General features: G+C 44.3%; 1 protein-coding gene across 7 annotated transcripts in view; it reads right to left on the bottom strand.

Moving 5' to 3' along the window:
- Susd1 (sushi domain containing 1) overlaps positions 1-16,589 on the bottom strand; it is a 142,954-nt gene that overhangs the window by 27,828 nt on the left and 98,537 nt on the right. For 6 of the 7 annotated variants that reach the window (XM_031377536.1, XM_031377534.1, XM_031377535.1 and 3 more), the window contains 2 exons: positions 6,175-6,266; positions 4,561-4,747 (listed from right to left, as the gene is read on the bottom strand). In XM_031377536.1, coding sequence (XP_031233396.1) covers positions 4,561-4,747; positions 6,175-6,266 — 279 coding nt within the window. Of the gene's footprint in view, positions 1-2,296; positions 2,579-4,560; positions 4,748-6,174; positions 6,267-16,589 lie in introns of all 7 variants that reach the window. The other variant, XR_004120834.1, reaches the window with a different exon arrangement.

The raw sequence follows: 16,589 nt of genomic DNA on the forward strand, positions 1-16,589 counted from the left end.
CCTAGCATCCACCCCTACCACTTTAGGTTTCTCTGGTTCCCTGTGTTGTCCCTATGAAAATAAAATTTGCTTATAACTCAATGAGAAAACAGTACAGTTAATGTGAGAGCTCTCCTTCTGCCTCTTATGGGTCTACATCAAAGAGAGTGAGCACTTATTTGTTCTCCTTCCTGCCCTAAAAAGGGGCATAAATGAGCCTGTTCTAAAGAACTCAGTTCAATGGGCCTCCTTAGGGCCGCACATGAGCCACAAGCCTCCAGCCAGCACCCTCTCCTGCTTTCTAAAACACTTGCATCTGTCCCTCTCTATTCCTCTGAGGTCAGCAATATATTTAAAGCTCTTGTTTTCATCCCGTTCCCATCAGTAAGCTTTAATTTAATGGGAGTTTCACAGAAGGGAAATTCCACTGGCTTTTCTTCTGGGAAAGCATTGCTGTGTTTTCCAGATCCAAATCCTTAACCTAACATTTCTGGTAACATTTGAAAGTTCCTCTTTTTACTGAAACAATGCCACGAACATCTGGCTTATCCTCACACCAACAAACCAGCTTCTCTTTTCTCTTACTTTTATGGGACAAAAGGGTTTTTTTCTCTCTCAACTTTTAAATAAGGTCTCACCAATTTGAATTTTCATGCTTTTTTTTTTTTTAACTGCCAAGTCTCTAAAGCAGAGGTTCTCAACCTGCAGGTTGCAACCCCTTTGGGGGTCATATATCAGATATTTTGCATATCAGATATTTACATTACAATCCATAACAGCAGCAAAATTAGGGTTATGAAGTATCAATGAAGTAATTTTATGGCTAGAGGTCCCCACACCATGAGGAACTGTGTTAAAGAGTTGCAGCATTAGGAAGGTTGAGAACCACTGCTCTAAAGCGAGTTCAAATAGCAGCTACCATCTCAATGCGCTGAAGGGCCTTCACTGTCCCTGTGAACTTGAACAGCTCAACTGTGCCTCCTGGTGGCCGTGAGCGCAGACACAGGACACTCGAGTGACTTAGGGCTGTGTTTAGCCTAAAGACAAGGTTAAGATTCAGTAATTAAAGATAAAAATACCTATTATAAGTTGTCCTCTGACTTATACATATATCCAATAGCTAACCCTCCTCCTGCCCTAAACACAGAAAATAAAAGTAATAAAATGTAATGAATATGTTTTTAAAGCAGTACAATCCACTCAAGTATGGCACGGACCAAATAGGAGAATGGACAGTCTCTTTATAAGCATTGGGTTGGATAGCACTTGTCTCTGGCACAAAGTACTCAGAATTTCTCTTAATACAAAAAAAAAAAAAAAAAAACCTATCTCTTCAGCATCAATTACTCCCTGGCTGTTATTAAGAAACATGGATTTATTCTGCTAAGTGTCATTAGCATTTTTTGAGGGATTCAATATAGAAACAGACAAAAGGAAAAATGCTTTCAAAGGGTTCCTATTTTACAGGGAAAGAAAGATAATAAGCAATTTTTAAAATCCAGAATCTGAGTTGTATGAAGAAATTCAAGGAGGGTGAGTGATAAAGAGGAATAGGGTAGGGGCTGGAGAGATGGCTCAGCGGTTAAGAGCACTGGCTGCTCTTCTAGAGGTCCTGAGTTCAATTCCCAGCACCCACATGGTGGCTCACAACCATCTATAACTAGAGTGTCATGGGATCGTATGCTTTCTTCTGGGGTGGAGATGTACATGCAGAAAAAACAACCATATACATAAGTAAATAAATCTTTTAAAGATTTATTTAGAGAGTGAGGGGGTATTCATGAAAGGATGGTCAGGTGAAGTCCCCCTAAAGGCATTATTTATTGGTTTAGACATGTTTCCCAGACAGCACATGCCAGAAACAAATCCAAAACCATACATTATAGGCATTTGTGAAGCAGAACCTTTGGGAGGTGACAGAGTCATGAGGACCTTGTCCTTGTGATGGGTCAATCCATTCATGGGTTATCAGGGGAGTTGGTCTGAATAAAACCCAGCTTCTGGTTACACTTGCTCTGTCTACCCTGTGATACCCTCTGTCAGGTCATGGCTGGACAGGAAAATGCTAACCCAATGCTGTCTCCCAGTCCACAGGCTTCCCAACATCCAAAAACTATGCTTTGTAAATCTGTGGTCAGCTGTAGCAACAGGGAGCAGAGTGAGGCAAGGTGTGACAATCACACTCCCAAATGCTCACAGGAAACCACAGACAGAGGTTGTCCCAGAAAGAGGTAATAGCAAATGGAAAAGCCTTCACTAGGAACAAGTCTGACCCATTTAAGAAAAAGCAAGAAGGCAAGGGAGAGACATCTGGTACCTGGTAAGAAAGAAGACGAAGAGGAGGTGAGTTTAAGAAGGTGGTTCTCCGCTAGCTTTTGAATTCACTGGAGACCTTTGAGGGAGCGCTGTCATGTTCATATTCTTTAGAAGATGAGTGATCCTTTAATGGTATGGTGAAAACTAACGTGACAGTCGAGGTGGACAGTGACAGCCATGATCGAAAGCAGGAAACAGCCCTGAGAGCCAGGCATGGTGATGTGTGCCTGTAACCCCAGTACTCCGGAGGCTGAGGCAGGAGGTTCAAGCGAATGAAGCCAACCTGGGTTACAGAGAAAATATGAGGCCAACCCAAGGATATAGAGTGAAACCCTGTAATGGAATAAACAACAGCAACAAACAAACAAATAAAAACCCAGAAAGCTACTTCAGGAGTTCAAGCGTGCAGTTCCTGCTAGGATTGGGTCTGTAGTGTTGAAGACTAAGACAGAAATATATGACTGAAATCAACAGGATTTGTTAACTGATTAGAAAGTTTAGGAGTCAGATAGAGTCAATTAATACTCGACTTGACCAGCTAGTTAGGGGAATTCCAGGAACTGAGTTATGAAAACTGACATAATTTTCATGGATTTGGAAGTAAGAAAAGAGGTGTGTAGTTTAAAATTGTTTAATTTGTCTAGTATGTTCAATGGCATATGTCTAGAAAGCAGGTGGATACGTTTGAATCCAAAGAGGCTGACCTTAGAGGTACAGATTTTGGGACTGTCAGTATTAAGTAGGTATTAGTTAAAGCCATGAGGGTCATAGATACCACCTAGGCAGAAAGAAAATATAAAGAAAGAGAGGCTGAGGAAGGAGCCATAGAAATAGTTCAACCAACCAAAAAAAAAAAAAAAAAAAAAAAAAAAAAAAAACACTGAGAAGCCAGAAAGACAGAAGCAAGCCACCCAGAATAGGAAAGAGTTTGCAGAAGGAAGTCAAGAGCTGCAGAGACATGGGGCCCTTCTATATGACAGTGAGACAAATGGGGATAACAGGAGGCTGAAGACGGCAAGGCAGCTGGAAGAGAACATGGGCTCATTGTTACATGAGTTATTGCAGCGGGCTATGTGGTGCTGGCACTGGTTCTGCATTGGGTGGAAGCTGGCAAGAAGGGCTGGGATCTGGCACACACTTGAGAGGATAGCAGCTTGAGACACAAGGAGCAGGGACACAAGGCCTGGGTATGGAGAGAAGGAAGGTAGACATGGAAGATGTAGAGAAGTGACATTCCACCTCGTCATTTCTCATGGAGACAAAGAACAAGAAGGTACGTGTGGGCTGGAGGTCAAGGATCAGAGCTCAAAGACTCAAAGGCCTCAGAGAAAGATGGCAGAAAGTAGGCTTACCTGGTGGTCTAAAGAGAGGCTGCATACTATGTTCCTGGCACTACCCTACACTTTAGGCAGCTGCCTCAGAACGCCAATCTATTGATACATTCGCTGCGGTGTGAGTGTATACGTACGTGTGCATACACCACAGCACGTGTGTGCAAGCCAAAGGACAGCTAGAGGGATCAATTCTTCTACCACGTGGGCTCCAGGGATAAAACTCAGTCACAGGCTTCGTTCAGTACACCTGAACAGCCATCTTATTCTTGAGACGAGGATTTTCGCTGAGCCTGGAGCTCACCGATTCGGTGAGTCTGCTGACCAGCAAGCCTTGGAGTCTGCCTGTCTCTGACCCCAACACATGAGTGCCAAGTATCAGACCACAGGTCCCCAACGCTTGTTTGTACAGCAAGCAATCTGCCCACCGAGCCATTTCACCACCCTTAGAACGTTTAATGTGTTACTAGAGAACAGTAATGAGAAAACTATTTTTAGGTATGAAATGCTTTAAACTTGTCTGTCCTTACTGTGTAGCTTGCTGCTGTTGCTCTTTGATTTATCTGGGGATTTGGCCCAGGCTGACCTCGAACTTGCTATGAACTCCTCCTGATCTTATTTTCGCCTCTCGAACACTATGCTTTCAGACATGAAACATGCCTGGCTGGAACATTTTAAATGTTTTAAACACCCAGAAGGGACTTAAACTCACAGGTTTACACTATTTAAAGTTAACTGACATTCTGTTTCAGATAAGGAAACGCCGCTGGACAGCCGCCAGCCTCTCCGCTGCTCTCTCCAATCCAACGCGCTCCCTCCCTTCTCTCCCAAGCTTCTTTAACCATGACAGAAAGCAACAGATATTCCTTATCTGGGCCTATCAACAAGCTCGGTGGCAATGCTATTAACTCAAATGCTGTTATTCAAGATTTACCTGTTATCTGGGTTGTCAGGTAGATGACCACAGGAAGTGCCGAAGACAAAGCCTGAAGGCTAACATTGTACCTGGTGCCTCGATGCAGGTCCAGGCATATCTCAGGGTCCTGGCTGCGGCTGGTCGTATTGAAGACCATTTCCTGAACAAATGCCTTTTGATACCATCTCTGGCCCCAAATGTGGAACTGAAAGATGAAAAGCTCAAGGGGTGAAACACTGGCTTGAAACATTCTGCATGCTTTGAGACCTACGCTTTTTCCAGGAGTTCTCGGTTCCCTCTCCCCCCCCCCCCATAAAGTTTTTTTTTTCCAAGAATTAAATGCAACAATAAGCTAATAGTAAATTTTCAACATTATACATGTTTTTTACATATGGTGATTACAATACCATAAGGATAATACATATACTTATAATAAAATACATACAAACAGATCATTACATGACTATAATCTCAGCCCCTGGGCATCTTGATTTTTTTTTATTTTTATATTTTATTTATGTGTGTGTGGAGTGGGTATGTACACCTGTGTGCAGATGTTCACAGAGGCTAAAAGAGGTCATTGAGTCCCCTGGAGAGAAGATTACAGCCAGGGTGAGCTGCGGAATGGGGATGAGGGAGCTGGGAACCAAACTCTGGTCCTAGGCAAGAGCAGCAGACACTCTTAAGCTCTGAGCCACCCCCTCTGGGCCTGAGTGGTTTATGCCATGCTGGCCACACAGAAAGCCCAAGGCCAGCCTACCATGCATAGTGAAACTGTCTCAAATAGAAGATATGATAGAAGAGCAACACTTAAAGGCCCTACATAGCAGCTTGTTCTTTTTTTTATCCTTGCATTTACAGCATGGAAGCCCACTGGCAAAACCACAGGAGCAAGGAATGCTCTTCTAGAAAGAAAATTCGGAATCTGAACCAGGAACCACTGACTAGGGTATTCCTTTTTGTAACATCCAATAACTGAAGAGAAGTCCCCTCTCTCCCCATGACCCTTCCTTCTGTGGTCATCGATCTTCACAGATTCCCTGCAACTGTTCAGGCAACACACACACACACACACACACACACACACACACACACACACAGCCTGGTCTCTGCTACCAGATACCAGTGTGACCAAAGGTCACTGCACTCCTACCAGAGACTATGCACCAAGACCCGCAACTCTAGAAACTTCCACACTTTCTTACCACTCCCGAGGAGTCCGTCCTCAGGCAAGCAGCAGAAGTGGCTACCTCCGTGCTTCTTAGCTGGTTATCATGACACATCTCTGCCATTGGCAGCTACAAATGTATTTTTTAGTCTTGTATTTTAAAAAATTATTTTTTTAGATTTATTTTATTTTATGCGTACGTGTGTTTTGCCAGCATGTATGTGTGTGCACGTGTACATGGCTGGTGCCCACAGAGATCAGATAAGGGCATTGAATTTCTTGGAAATGGAGTTATGGGTGGTGGGTGGGGAGCTGCCAGGAGGGTGCTGGGAATTGAACTTGGGTCCTCTGAAGGAGCAGCTAAGCCATCTCTTAACAGCCGAACCAGCTCTCCAGCCCCTAGATGTTTTAGACCTTCTACGTGGTGCACATATCTGCAAGTAAGGTGAATTTTAGAAACTTACTAAGTACATCTCTAGTAAATCGGCTGTCTTCAGGCTGCTCCATCTTAGGCAGGTGTCATTATACACTGAAATATTAGCGATGGTCTGTTTTGCTGCAGAGAGGAAAGAAAGAACTGGATTTACACTGTATGTAAAAAAAAAAACACAAAACACTAACTTTTCATTGAAATATTTTCCTAGGAAGAGCATTTACATAGGGTGAATTCAGCGGTATTTTGATTCAGAAGTCAGAGGCAGCAGTTTTCAAGAAACACTGGGTTCCCGTTCAAGTAAATGAGTCCTGACAAGAATTTAAGAACCAGAAATGCCCAGCCAGAACCGCCTTAAAACATTTAGGTTAGACACTGACAATCTCCGTGGCTTACCAGGTTTAAATTAGAAGTCATTGCCCTGGCCTTTGAAGACCATTTGGACAAAAGGGGTATCTGTTTGGGATTCTGTACTGAGGGAAGAGTCACTCTGAGGAACTGAAAACCGCCCTTGCAAGCAGCCTGGCCTTCTGTGACTTCTGTGGCTTCCCCTGACGTGCATTTCCACATCATGTTCTCAAAATCTGCTCAGTTTCATGGTCATCGATGCAAAGGCTAGTGCACAGCCATGTAGGATTTGTTCCTGAGGCACAGCTACCTGACCACTATACTTCCTGCAAACCCTTACACCCGAGGTGACTTCAGTGATGGCTGTCCCTAGACAGGAAATAACATAGCTGAAATGCTAGGCAGTTTCAGTGGGGCACTGTGCTGATTAAAGATTAAAAGACATCCCAGAGAAAGGCCCACGGGAAGCGGGGCTATGTGGAGCAAACCCCTGCCTGACTGGTTCCCGTGAATGAAGCTGAGTTGGTAGACGGGACCCTCCTGTGTGGGTTGAGCAATGTTTACAGTGAGAAAACCTGCTTCACAAGTTACAACCTCACTTCAGACGCTACAAGACAGAGCAGGTAGGGAAGGAGCTTGAGTCTGAGGGACACAACCCCATTCCCTGGTAAGCAAAAGATGGTGGTAGAGATGGGAAGCAATGGCCCAAGATACTTCAAACTGCAAATGATATTTAATGCTATGACGAATGCCCTTGCTTGTTCTGTTTTTGGTTTTTGTGGTACTAAGGTTCAATCTGGGACTCACATGTGTTAACACACATCCTACCACCGAGCTACATCTCCAGTCAATAATGCCAGTCTGAATAGTACTATCCCACCAGTTTGAGATCACACAAAAAGTAGAAAGTTTTCCAACTCTCTTGGTGTTGACTCACAATGCCTAAGCTGTACAGAGGATGGCAAGCCAAACACTAAACTGTCTATGCCAAATTCAAATTCACTTGCTAAAGTACACACAGAAAAAAAACAAAATGAAACAGCAAATAGGGTCTGGAGAGATGGCTCAGGAGTTAAGAGCAGCTAGTGCTCATGTAGAGTTTCTAGGTTCCATTCCCAAAATCCACACACAGTGCCCCTAGGAAATCCAATCCCATCTTCTGATTGTCTGTACACACCAGGCACACACATGGTACAACATTCATACATTCAAACAAACATACATATAAAATTTCAATTTAATTTATTTTACTTATTTTGATATTTTTGAGATAGGGTCTGAGTGCATAGACCAGGCTGGACTTAAACTCATAGAGATCCACCTTCTTCTGCCTTCTACGTGCTGGGATTAGAGGTGTGTGCCACCATATCTAGGTTTTTTTTTTATGTAAAATTTTATATATATATTAGCAAACAGAGGTGAGTTCACAACACAAACAGAGTTCACAAAACAAACCATCATGACCAAGAAAAATTTATTCCCAGAATACACGATCATTATTGGAGAAGCTATTAGTAGATAAAAGAGACCACATGGATACTTTCATATTCATAAATATACTCCTGACTTAAAACCCTGGTTTACAAGGACTCAACTTCTCAGAAGCCGTTTAGTTTAATCATGTTTATTAGAATTTACCACGCTCAGTGGTAAAATAATTAAGCAATTTCTTGTAAAGTTACCAACAATACAAGGATGTCTGGTCTCCAGGCTATTATTTGTCTATTAGTCAGGACATTCTAGACCAAAAACAATGAAGTACAAATACTGAAATGAATTCGGGAAAGGGTCGTAACTGCCAGGAACTCTCAGAGAATGAACCAAATACCTAACTGCTCAAAGACAATAGAAAAACAAAGCAAAATAACAGGAGCCTGGCAACGTGCATCCAGAGAGACAAAACATGAAGGCAAGTCGTTCTCTTGCTGCCCACAAGGCAAAGCATGAGTGGATGGATGGACACCCACAGATGTCAGATCCTGGGACTGATGGCTACTCCACCTACAAAGCCTTGGTGGGATGACTGACCCAGAGAGATTAGCCCGGATTATCTGCCAGGCTCAGTGGAACAACAAGGATCTTTAGAAATCAGCTGATAGGATTAGTGTTAAAGAGAGGTGATACTGGGAGTGAGATGCAGGACTAGGGAGAACAGAGACCGCTCAGGAATGTGCTTGCTCTGAAAACTTGAGAGTCTGTGTTTGGATCCCCAGCACCCACAGTAAAAAGCCAGGTGAATGCATCTGTAACCACAGCACCGGGTAGGCATGGGGAGGAGATGGGGCAGATCCCGGCCACTCCTGCCTGCCTAGCTGAATCAGTGAGCTTCAGGTTCAGTGAGAGGCTATCTCAAAAAGAAGGTGGAGCGTGACTGAGGGACGCTGGCCTCCACATGCATGGGTATGCACACGCACACACAAACACATATACACCATGCAGAAAGGAAGAAAAGGAGAAAGATGAAGAGGTGGAAGGCGAGGAGGAGGGGCATGGGGGCAGGCACCTGGCATCTTGGCACTGAGTGAGGTGGTGGAGAGCGGCAGGCCAGAGTGAACTATGCAGGGAGACCCTGTGGCTGGTATAACGCTATAAGGACAGAATAAACCAATGGAAAGTGGAACCAAAGCTAAGGAGGGAAGAAGATGTGCTTGGACTCTGAAGACTAAAAGTAAGGAAATGGAGCCTCCCTTCAGACCCTCAAAGACACATGGGCCTGTTCACACTCTGGCTGCAGCCCAGTGAAATGGATTTCAAGTGTGTGACTTCCACAGCTATGTGACAGTCAACTGTGCTGTTTTAGGCCACCAGGTTTCCAGTGACTTATCAAACCAGGAACAGGAAACGAATCCAAGTTAACAAAATACAAAACTGAAAAGACTCAACTGAAGAGCGATAACATAGAAACCAATGCCAAGAAAGAAAAATCTAATAGAAATATCAAAACACCAGCCGATGTGGTGGCATGGCACATTGCTTTAATCCCAGTACTCTAAATTCAAGGCCAGCCTGCTATACAAAGTGAATTCCAGGACAGCAAGAGGTACACAGAGAAACACTGCCTTGAAAAGCCAAAGAGAAGAAAAGGGGATGGTTGGGGGAGGAGGAGGAAGAAGAAGAAGTGGAAGAGGAAGAGGAGGAAGAAGAGAAAGAAGAGAAGGAGAAAGGGGAGGAGGAGAAAGAGGAGAGAACAAGGTTTTTAAAATGTTGTTAAATAATATAAAAGAAAATAATACACAGAGAAACATCATGAATGGAAGATTGAGGGACAAAGTAGAACTAGATAAAACAAGTTTGGCACACTCAATGCACAGAAAATAATCACTGCTAAATTTTTTTGGGAAGATTAATGAGAAAAAGCAAAATGGCAGTTGGGGGGCGTGGTCAATTGACAAGGAACATGACCAGACACAATAAAACTATAAAGGGCTGGAAGTACAGCCCCAGAGTGTCAAGCAGCTCTGTAACTCCACCTACAGGGGGCTCCAACGCCCCCTTTGGCCTCTGCGGGAACTGCACTCACATGCACACACCCACACACATACACCTAATTACAAATAAAACCTGAACAAAAAATATAGCAATATCTCTCTGTTTCCTTTGTCATGGCCTCTGTAAGATATCATTTTTTGATATTAAACCAAGGATATGTTCTTGTACTATGATTTTCAATGCTTCATACTTTAAAAAGGACACACCCCCTTTCAAAAACCAATCTTTGTGGTTTTGTGGGAGGTTTTACCCCTCTGGAGTGATATCAGACACAATCAGAATGCTGGAGTAGTTAAGCATTTTATTGTTAATAAAAGAATCAACTAACTGACTAAGGGAAAAGAATCAATAAGTAGGCCTTTCCACGCAGGAGACTTTATAGATGAGAAAATGGCACTTCAAATCAGTAGGCAAGCAATATTAGATTTCTACTTTGATATAACTGGAAGAAATGTTCTCAACAGGAACAAAAATTTATTTAAGGGCTGGGTGGTGGTGGCGCACGCCTTTAATCCCAGCACTTGGGAGGCAGAGGCAGGTGGATTTCTGAGTTCAAGGCCAGCTTGGTCTACAGAGTGAGTTCCAGGACAGCCAGGACTACACAGAGAAACCCTGTCTCGAAAAACAAAAACAAAAGCAAAACAAAAAAAATTATTTAAAATATATTATAAAATATATAAATTCCAGGTAGAAAAGAAAAACTAAGAAAATGAAAAACTAATTTTAAAATTATTCTTATTTTATGTGTATGATGTTTTGGCTGCATGTGTGTTGTGTACCATGTAAGTGTTTGGTACCCATGGAGGTCAGAAAAGGATTTTGGATCTCCTGGGACTGGAGTTACAGATGGTTGTGAGCTGCTATATGGGTGCTAGGAACCAAACTGAGGTTCTCTGAAAGACTAGCCAGTGCTCTTAAGCACTGAGACATACCCCTAAAAACTAATTTTAAAAAAACTGAATAAAGTTAACTTTTCTGTGTGGCAAAAGACACAATACCTGAGTCTGAAAGATAAGACACAGTCTGCAGGGGAGTGGTGGCGGGAAGAGTGAGGCCCCTGGAGCTGGAGTCTGAATTGACTCCCAGAGGCTCATGTTCTGAACACTCATTCCTGACTGGTGCGGATGCTGGGGGGGCTCTCAAAAACTAGCTGGCTGACTGGCTGGGAATGGTGGCTGGTGCACACCTTGGATCCCAGCATTTAGGAGGGAGAGACGGGTAGATCCCTGAGTTTGAGGCCAGTCTGGTCTATACAGTGAGTTCCAGGCCAGAGAAGGCTACGCAAAGAAACCTGTCTCAAAAGTAAAACTAACCGGGCGGTGGTGGCGCACGCCTTTAATCCCAGCACTTGGGAGGCAGAGGCAGGTGGATTTCTGAGTTCGAGGCCAGCCTGGTCTACAGAGTGAGTTCCAGGACAGCCAGGGCTATACAGAGAAACCCTGTCTCAAAAAACCAAGAAAAAAAAAAAAAGTAAAACTAAACTAAACTAAACTAGACAGTCAGACAGACAGACAGACAGACAGACATAAACCTGACTGGCTGAAGTAAGTCACAAGGGTGGGTCTACATATGCTACAGCCTGGCCCTACTTTCCAGCTGCTCTCTGCTCTAGTTCAGCGGCCACCACAAGTTCCCACCACAGCGACCGCTGCTTTGCCATGTCCTCTCCACCATTAGGGGCAGAAGCCTCTGGAACCATAAACCAAAATAAGCCTTGCCGCCCTTAAGTCGGTCAGTGCAGGCGTTGGGTCCCAGGCACACGAAGGTCCCAGGCACACGGAGGTCCCAGGCACACGGAGGAGGACTGATGGACACTCCTGAGAGCAAAGAGCAAACCTGTCAACAGCACAGACATGGGAAAAGACAGCAGGGGACACAGAGGGGACACCTAACACACCTGTAAACTACATCAAAGTTCTAAATTAAGATGCCGGGGGTGGAGGGAGGGGGGCCAGAGTGTCGCTCAGCAGTAGAGAGCAGCTGCCTAGCGGTATATAAGGTTCTGGGTTTATCCCTGGGACCACATGAACGTGTTGTTTGTTTACTGGAGTCTGAGACACAGAGGGTGTGGTGAACAGGTTTTCCTAACAGTGTTGGTTGTATATCAGTCTGCGTGTAACTGACAAACTCTCTATGAAGACAATTTCTCTGTTGAAGGACTTTAGCATGGAAATCCGATTCCCAAAACCCAATTTTACAGAGATATGTATTCAAAGATCAGCTATATCTTATCAAATTTAAGATAACATTATTTTATGAGACACTATATCTTGTGTATTATTAAAAAAGAAAATATTCTGCCCAGTGAACACTCATTGTTTTTTTTAACTTATCAAATTATGTTGCTTGAAAGAGCTTTTTCAGACCCATGAAAACACTGAATTTTTTATCATATTATAAATGAAAATGTAACAAAATCTGATTAAGCATTCTTAAAATATCTCCATATTTAGTATCATAGACTTCTCACATTTTAGTTGCAGTACCAGAGTCCATCTTGGGTGGGGTGAGGAATGCACCCATGTGTGGAGGCCAGGGGAGAATTTCAAGTGTGTAACACTCTCCACCATATTTCCCTGACAAAGGCTCTCACACTGAACCCATACCTATGGTGGCATGCAAGAAGCCCCAGTGATTCCTCTACCATGGCTCCAGCCCCCACAGTACTGTGGTTACAAGCATACATGTGAGTATACTGGTTGTTTACATGGGTTCTGCGGATTTGAACTCTGGTCCTCAGGCTTGCAAGGTGTGGCAGTTTGAACGAGATGATCTCCCACTGGCTCCCCCGTGGTTTGTGTTTGGAAAGGTTCAGGTGGTGCAGCAGCACTGGGCCAATTCCAGTTTCCTCTGACTGCTTCCAGCTTGCTTTTTATGGTGTGAGCTCTTAGCTTCCCGCTCCAGCTACTATGCCTGTAGCTTACTGCCATGCCTCCCCACCATGACAGACCCTTATCCCTCTGGATCCGTAAGTCCAAATAAACTCTTCTTCCATGAGCTTCCTTTGCCATGGTGTTTTATCATAGCAACAGAAAAGCAGCTAGCATACAGTGTCCTGTCAGGGTTTCTATTACTGCAATGGAATACTAGGACCAAAAGGCGGGTTTAGGAGTGTGATGGCTGTTCTTGGCTGTCAACTTGACTGCATCTGGAATGAACTACGATCCAGAAGTGGAGGGCACACCTGTGAGAGATTATTTTTTCTTGGTTTGAAGTAAATGAGTCCACTTCTAGTCTGTACCTTTTAGGTGGAAACGTACACACATGGATCTGGATCTTGAGGCAGGAAGACACAAGTCTTTAATTAGGGTCTTAAGGCAGGAAGACACACCTTTAACCTGGGCCACACCTTCTGCTGGAGGCCTATATATGGACATGAAAGAAGGAAGCTTTTGCTCTTTGCCTGCTTGCTCTCACCTTGCTGGCAAGCCCATTCCTTCACTGGCATTAGAGCCTACCATTCCTTCACTGGCATTAGAGTCTACTTCTTCAGGATTCCAGCATCTACTGCGACTTCCAGCCTTATGAACTGAACAGCTACTGGATTCTTGGACTTTCCGTTCATAGCCTGCCATTGGATTGGCTAGACCATAGCCTTTAAGTGATTCTAATGAACCTTGACTAATATAGGGAGAAAGGGTTTATCTGTCTCCAGATCCACTTCCAGATCACTGTTCATCATTGAGGGAAGTTAGGACAAGAACAAAAAAGGGGGAAGAACCTGGAGCCAGGAGCTGATGCAGAGGCCATGGAAGGATGCTCTTGTTCATCCTGCTTTCCTATAGAACCCAGGACCACCTGTCGCCCCTTTCTTCTTTCCTTTCTTCCTTCCTTCCTCTCTCCTTCCCTTCTTTCCTTCCTTCCTTTCTTCCTTCCTCCTCTCTTTCCTTCTTTCCTTCCTCCCTCTGTCCTTCTGTGTGTGTGTGTGTGTCTCTGTGTTACTAAGGATACATGTAATCACTTTAGGATGAAGTTACATCCCCAGCCCAGTATTTCTTTAAACTGCACTCCACATTTTCCAGTTTCTCCTGTGAGCCACAGAGGATCATGCTAGGAAACTTGGTAAGGTTGAGTGGGTTCAGAGTCCCCGGCACCCTCTGAGAACAGTAGGCATCTCCCTGCTCCCTACCAAGATCCCTGACCCAGAAGACAAGACCACACTCCCCACAAAGGTCGCATTGCCCAGAACAGAGTTCTCCATGCTAATGAGGTACCTAGAGGGTTCAGCCAATAAGCCTCCCTTCCTGGACATTCCTTCCTGCAAAAGGTATTTAATTTCTGGTCCACCCTGAGGAGGTGGTATGCACCTATTTTCCTCGATGAGGAAATCAATAAACAGTCTGGAACCAAGCACTGTCTCTTTCATCAAGAACCACTGTGAGGAGCGTGGAGAAAGCCCGAGAGCCTTGACTAACAGTATAAGCAGCTGATGACACTGTAAGTTAGGACCAATTTGAGGTATACATGGGCAAAGACAAGGTCACAGCAGAGAGACACCTGACCATAAGGCATCTCAAGAGTTCACAAATGTCAAAATGTGGTAGTGAACATCTGAAACCCAGCAAGACATACTACACTGTGCAAACTAATAGCATCACTTTTGTTTGTTTGTTTCGTTTTTCAAGACAGGGTTTCTCTGTGTAGCCCTGGCTGTCCTGGAACTCACTCTGTAGACCAGGCTGGCCTCAAACTCAGAAATCCACCTGTCTCTGCCTCCCAAGTGCTGGGATTAAAGGTGTGCACCACCACTGCTTAACCATCACTTTTTGAAGGAGGAAATTTGATATCCTTCAATAATATGCAAATTAGTAAATTAGGCACTTTTAAACCATGGGATTTTTATCCTCTCAAAAGAATGGGATAAAAAGTATATGAACCGGTAAGAAAGTATGCCTATAAGAATATTGCAAAGACAAAATAAAATAATAAAATAAAATAAAGTAGAATAAACTATTCTAGCAACATGCCCCACCATCTTTGCTACCAGAAGTGCTGTGCATGAGCTCGGTCCCTGGCCACCTCTCTATTCTCTCTTTCTCCACCCACTGGGACTATCTAATCTAGACTAATGGAGCTGAAAAACCAGACCTCCAAGAATGTCTCACAGGAAACAAAAAGCTGGCTCTTAAGTTCAGAGTCTTTGAAACTCTGCTTTTCCTTCTTACTGTGGGGGAGGGGCTCTGAGTAATATCAGGCATTTCTTCCTCTCCGCTCAGCAGAACCCCACAAAGAACTGGGAGCTCTAGGGAGCCTGGGGGTGGGGTGGGGTTCTTTTACTTCTTTGTGCTCCTAGTGAGGAGGACAGTGACAAGCACAGCTGTCTTGGTCATTTAATTAAGCCATCAGCAGAAAGGAGAAAGCCAAGCAGCTGACCCCCATGTGATTTCTGCTTGGTGATGGTTGGAGTTCATTGTCGATGTGACAGGGTCGGGCCTGGAGACTGGCTGAGGGAGGGATTACCTAGCTACTGGGCATGCCCAGGAGCGTCTGTTTTGATTGGGTTAACTGATATGGGAAGCCCCATCTTAACTGCAGGCTGGGCCACTCCATGGGTGGGGCGTCTGCACTGCAAAAAATGGAGCTGATGAACTGAGGAGCAGTGGTGTGAAGTCATCCCCCTCTACGCTGGTGGTGTGATGTTCACAGCGGCTCCAAGCCTCTGCTGCCTTGACTTCCCCCAACCATGACGGACTGCACCCTTCTACTGGAGCTAGAATAAAGCCTTTCTCCCTTAAATTGCTTTGGCCAGAGTGTTTTATCATGGCAACAGCAAAACACATAAATAAGCGCTCTTAACATGCATTTGACTTAGGGGGAGGAGTCATTCGCTATGTAAATGCAGCAAAAATGCAAAGGAGCATATAGCACGTCATTAGGTAAAATTAAGTGATGCTTAGCATTTTACAGATAGAGCCTGTCGGGCACAGACTGGTTTTCTGCGTGAATTAACCCCTCCAGGGTTGTCACAAACCCACAATGTAAGTATTACCAGTCCCACATTCACAGCTAACTCAGGCATCCACAGGTTAAGTAACCTACTCAAACGTACCATGTTGGAACTTAGACGGTCTGGTTCCAGGGGAACCCTGCCAAAACACCTGAAATCAACCATGGGAACCCAGAAAGAAGAAAACGTAGAGAAAGGAAGTAATATATGAAGGACAGAAGAGACTGGGAGGGGGGTCAGGGTGGAAGGATTTGAACCAGTAAGACACAGAGAGATGGAAAGTCAGCACTTAGAACACAGACATCAGAGTTCTACTCCAAGGAAAACCATGGTCCCTCAAATCTGAATCTCTCTACAGATTCTCTAAAATTCTTCAGGTCAAAAGGAAGAGCAGATAAAATAACAAGAACAATGATGCTGGGCTGGGAACATGGCTCAGTGGGTGAAGAGTGTACTAAGCCAGCATCCCCCTGAGGTCATATCCCCAGAACCTGTGTAAACACCAGGAATAGTAGCTTTTAACTGTACCGCCAAGGACTGGGAGGTGGATTCTGAAGGTGGGCTGCTCAGTGAAACTGGCGCTCACCATTTCGGACCGCCCACAGTATCCAAGATGGTGAGCTGTCTCCAAACACAACTAGAGAGCGGTAATCAAGATATCT

The sequence above is a fragment of the Mastomys coucha genome, unplaced genomic scaffold, assembly GCF_008632895.1.
Source record: "Mastomys coucha isolate ucsf_1 unplaced genomic scaffold, UCSF_Mcou_1 pScaffold18, whole genome shotgun sequence".
Classification (NCBI taxonomy): Eukaryota; Metazoa; Chordata; class Mammalia; order Rodentia; family Muridae; genus Mastomys; species Mastomys coucha.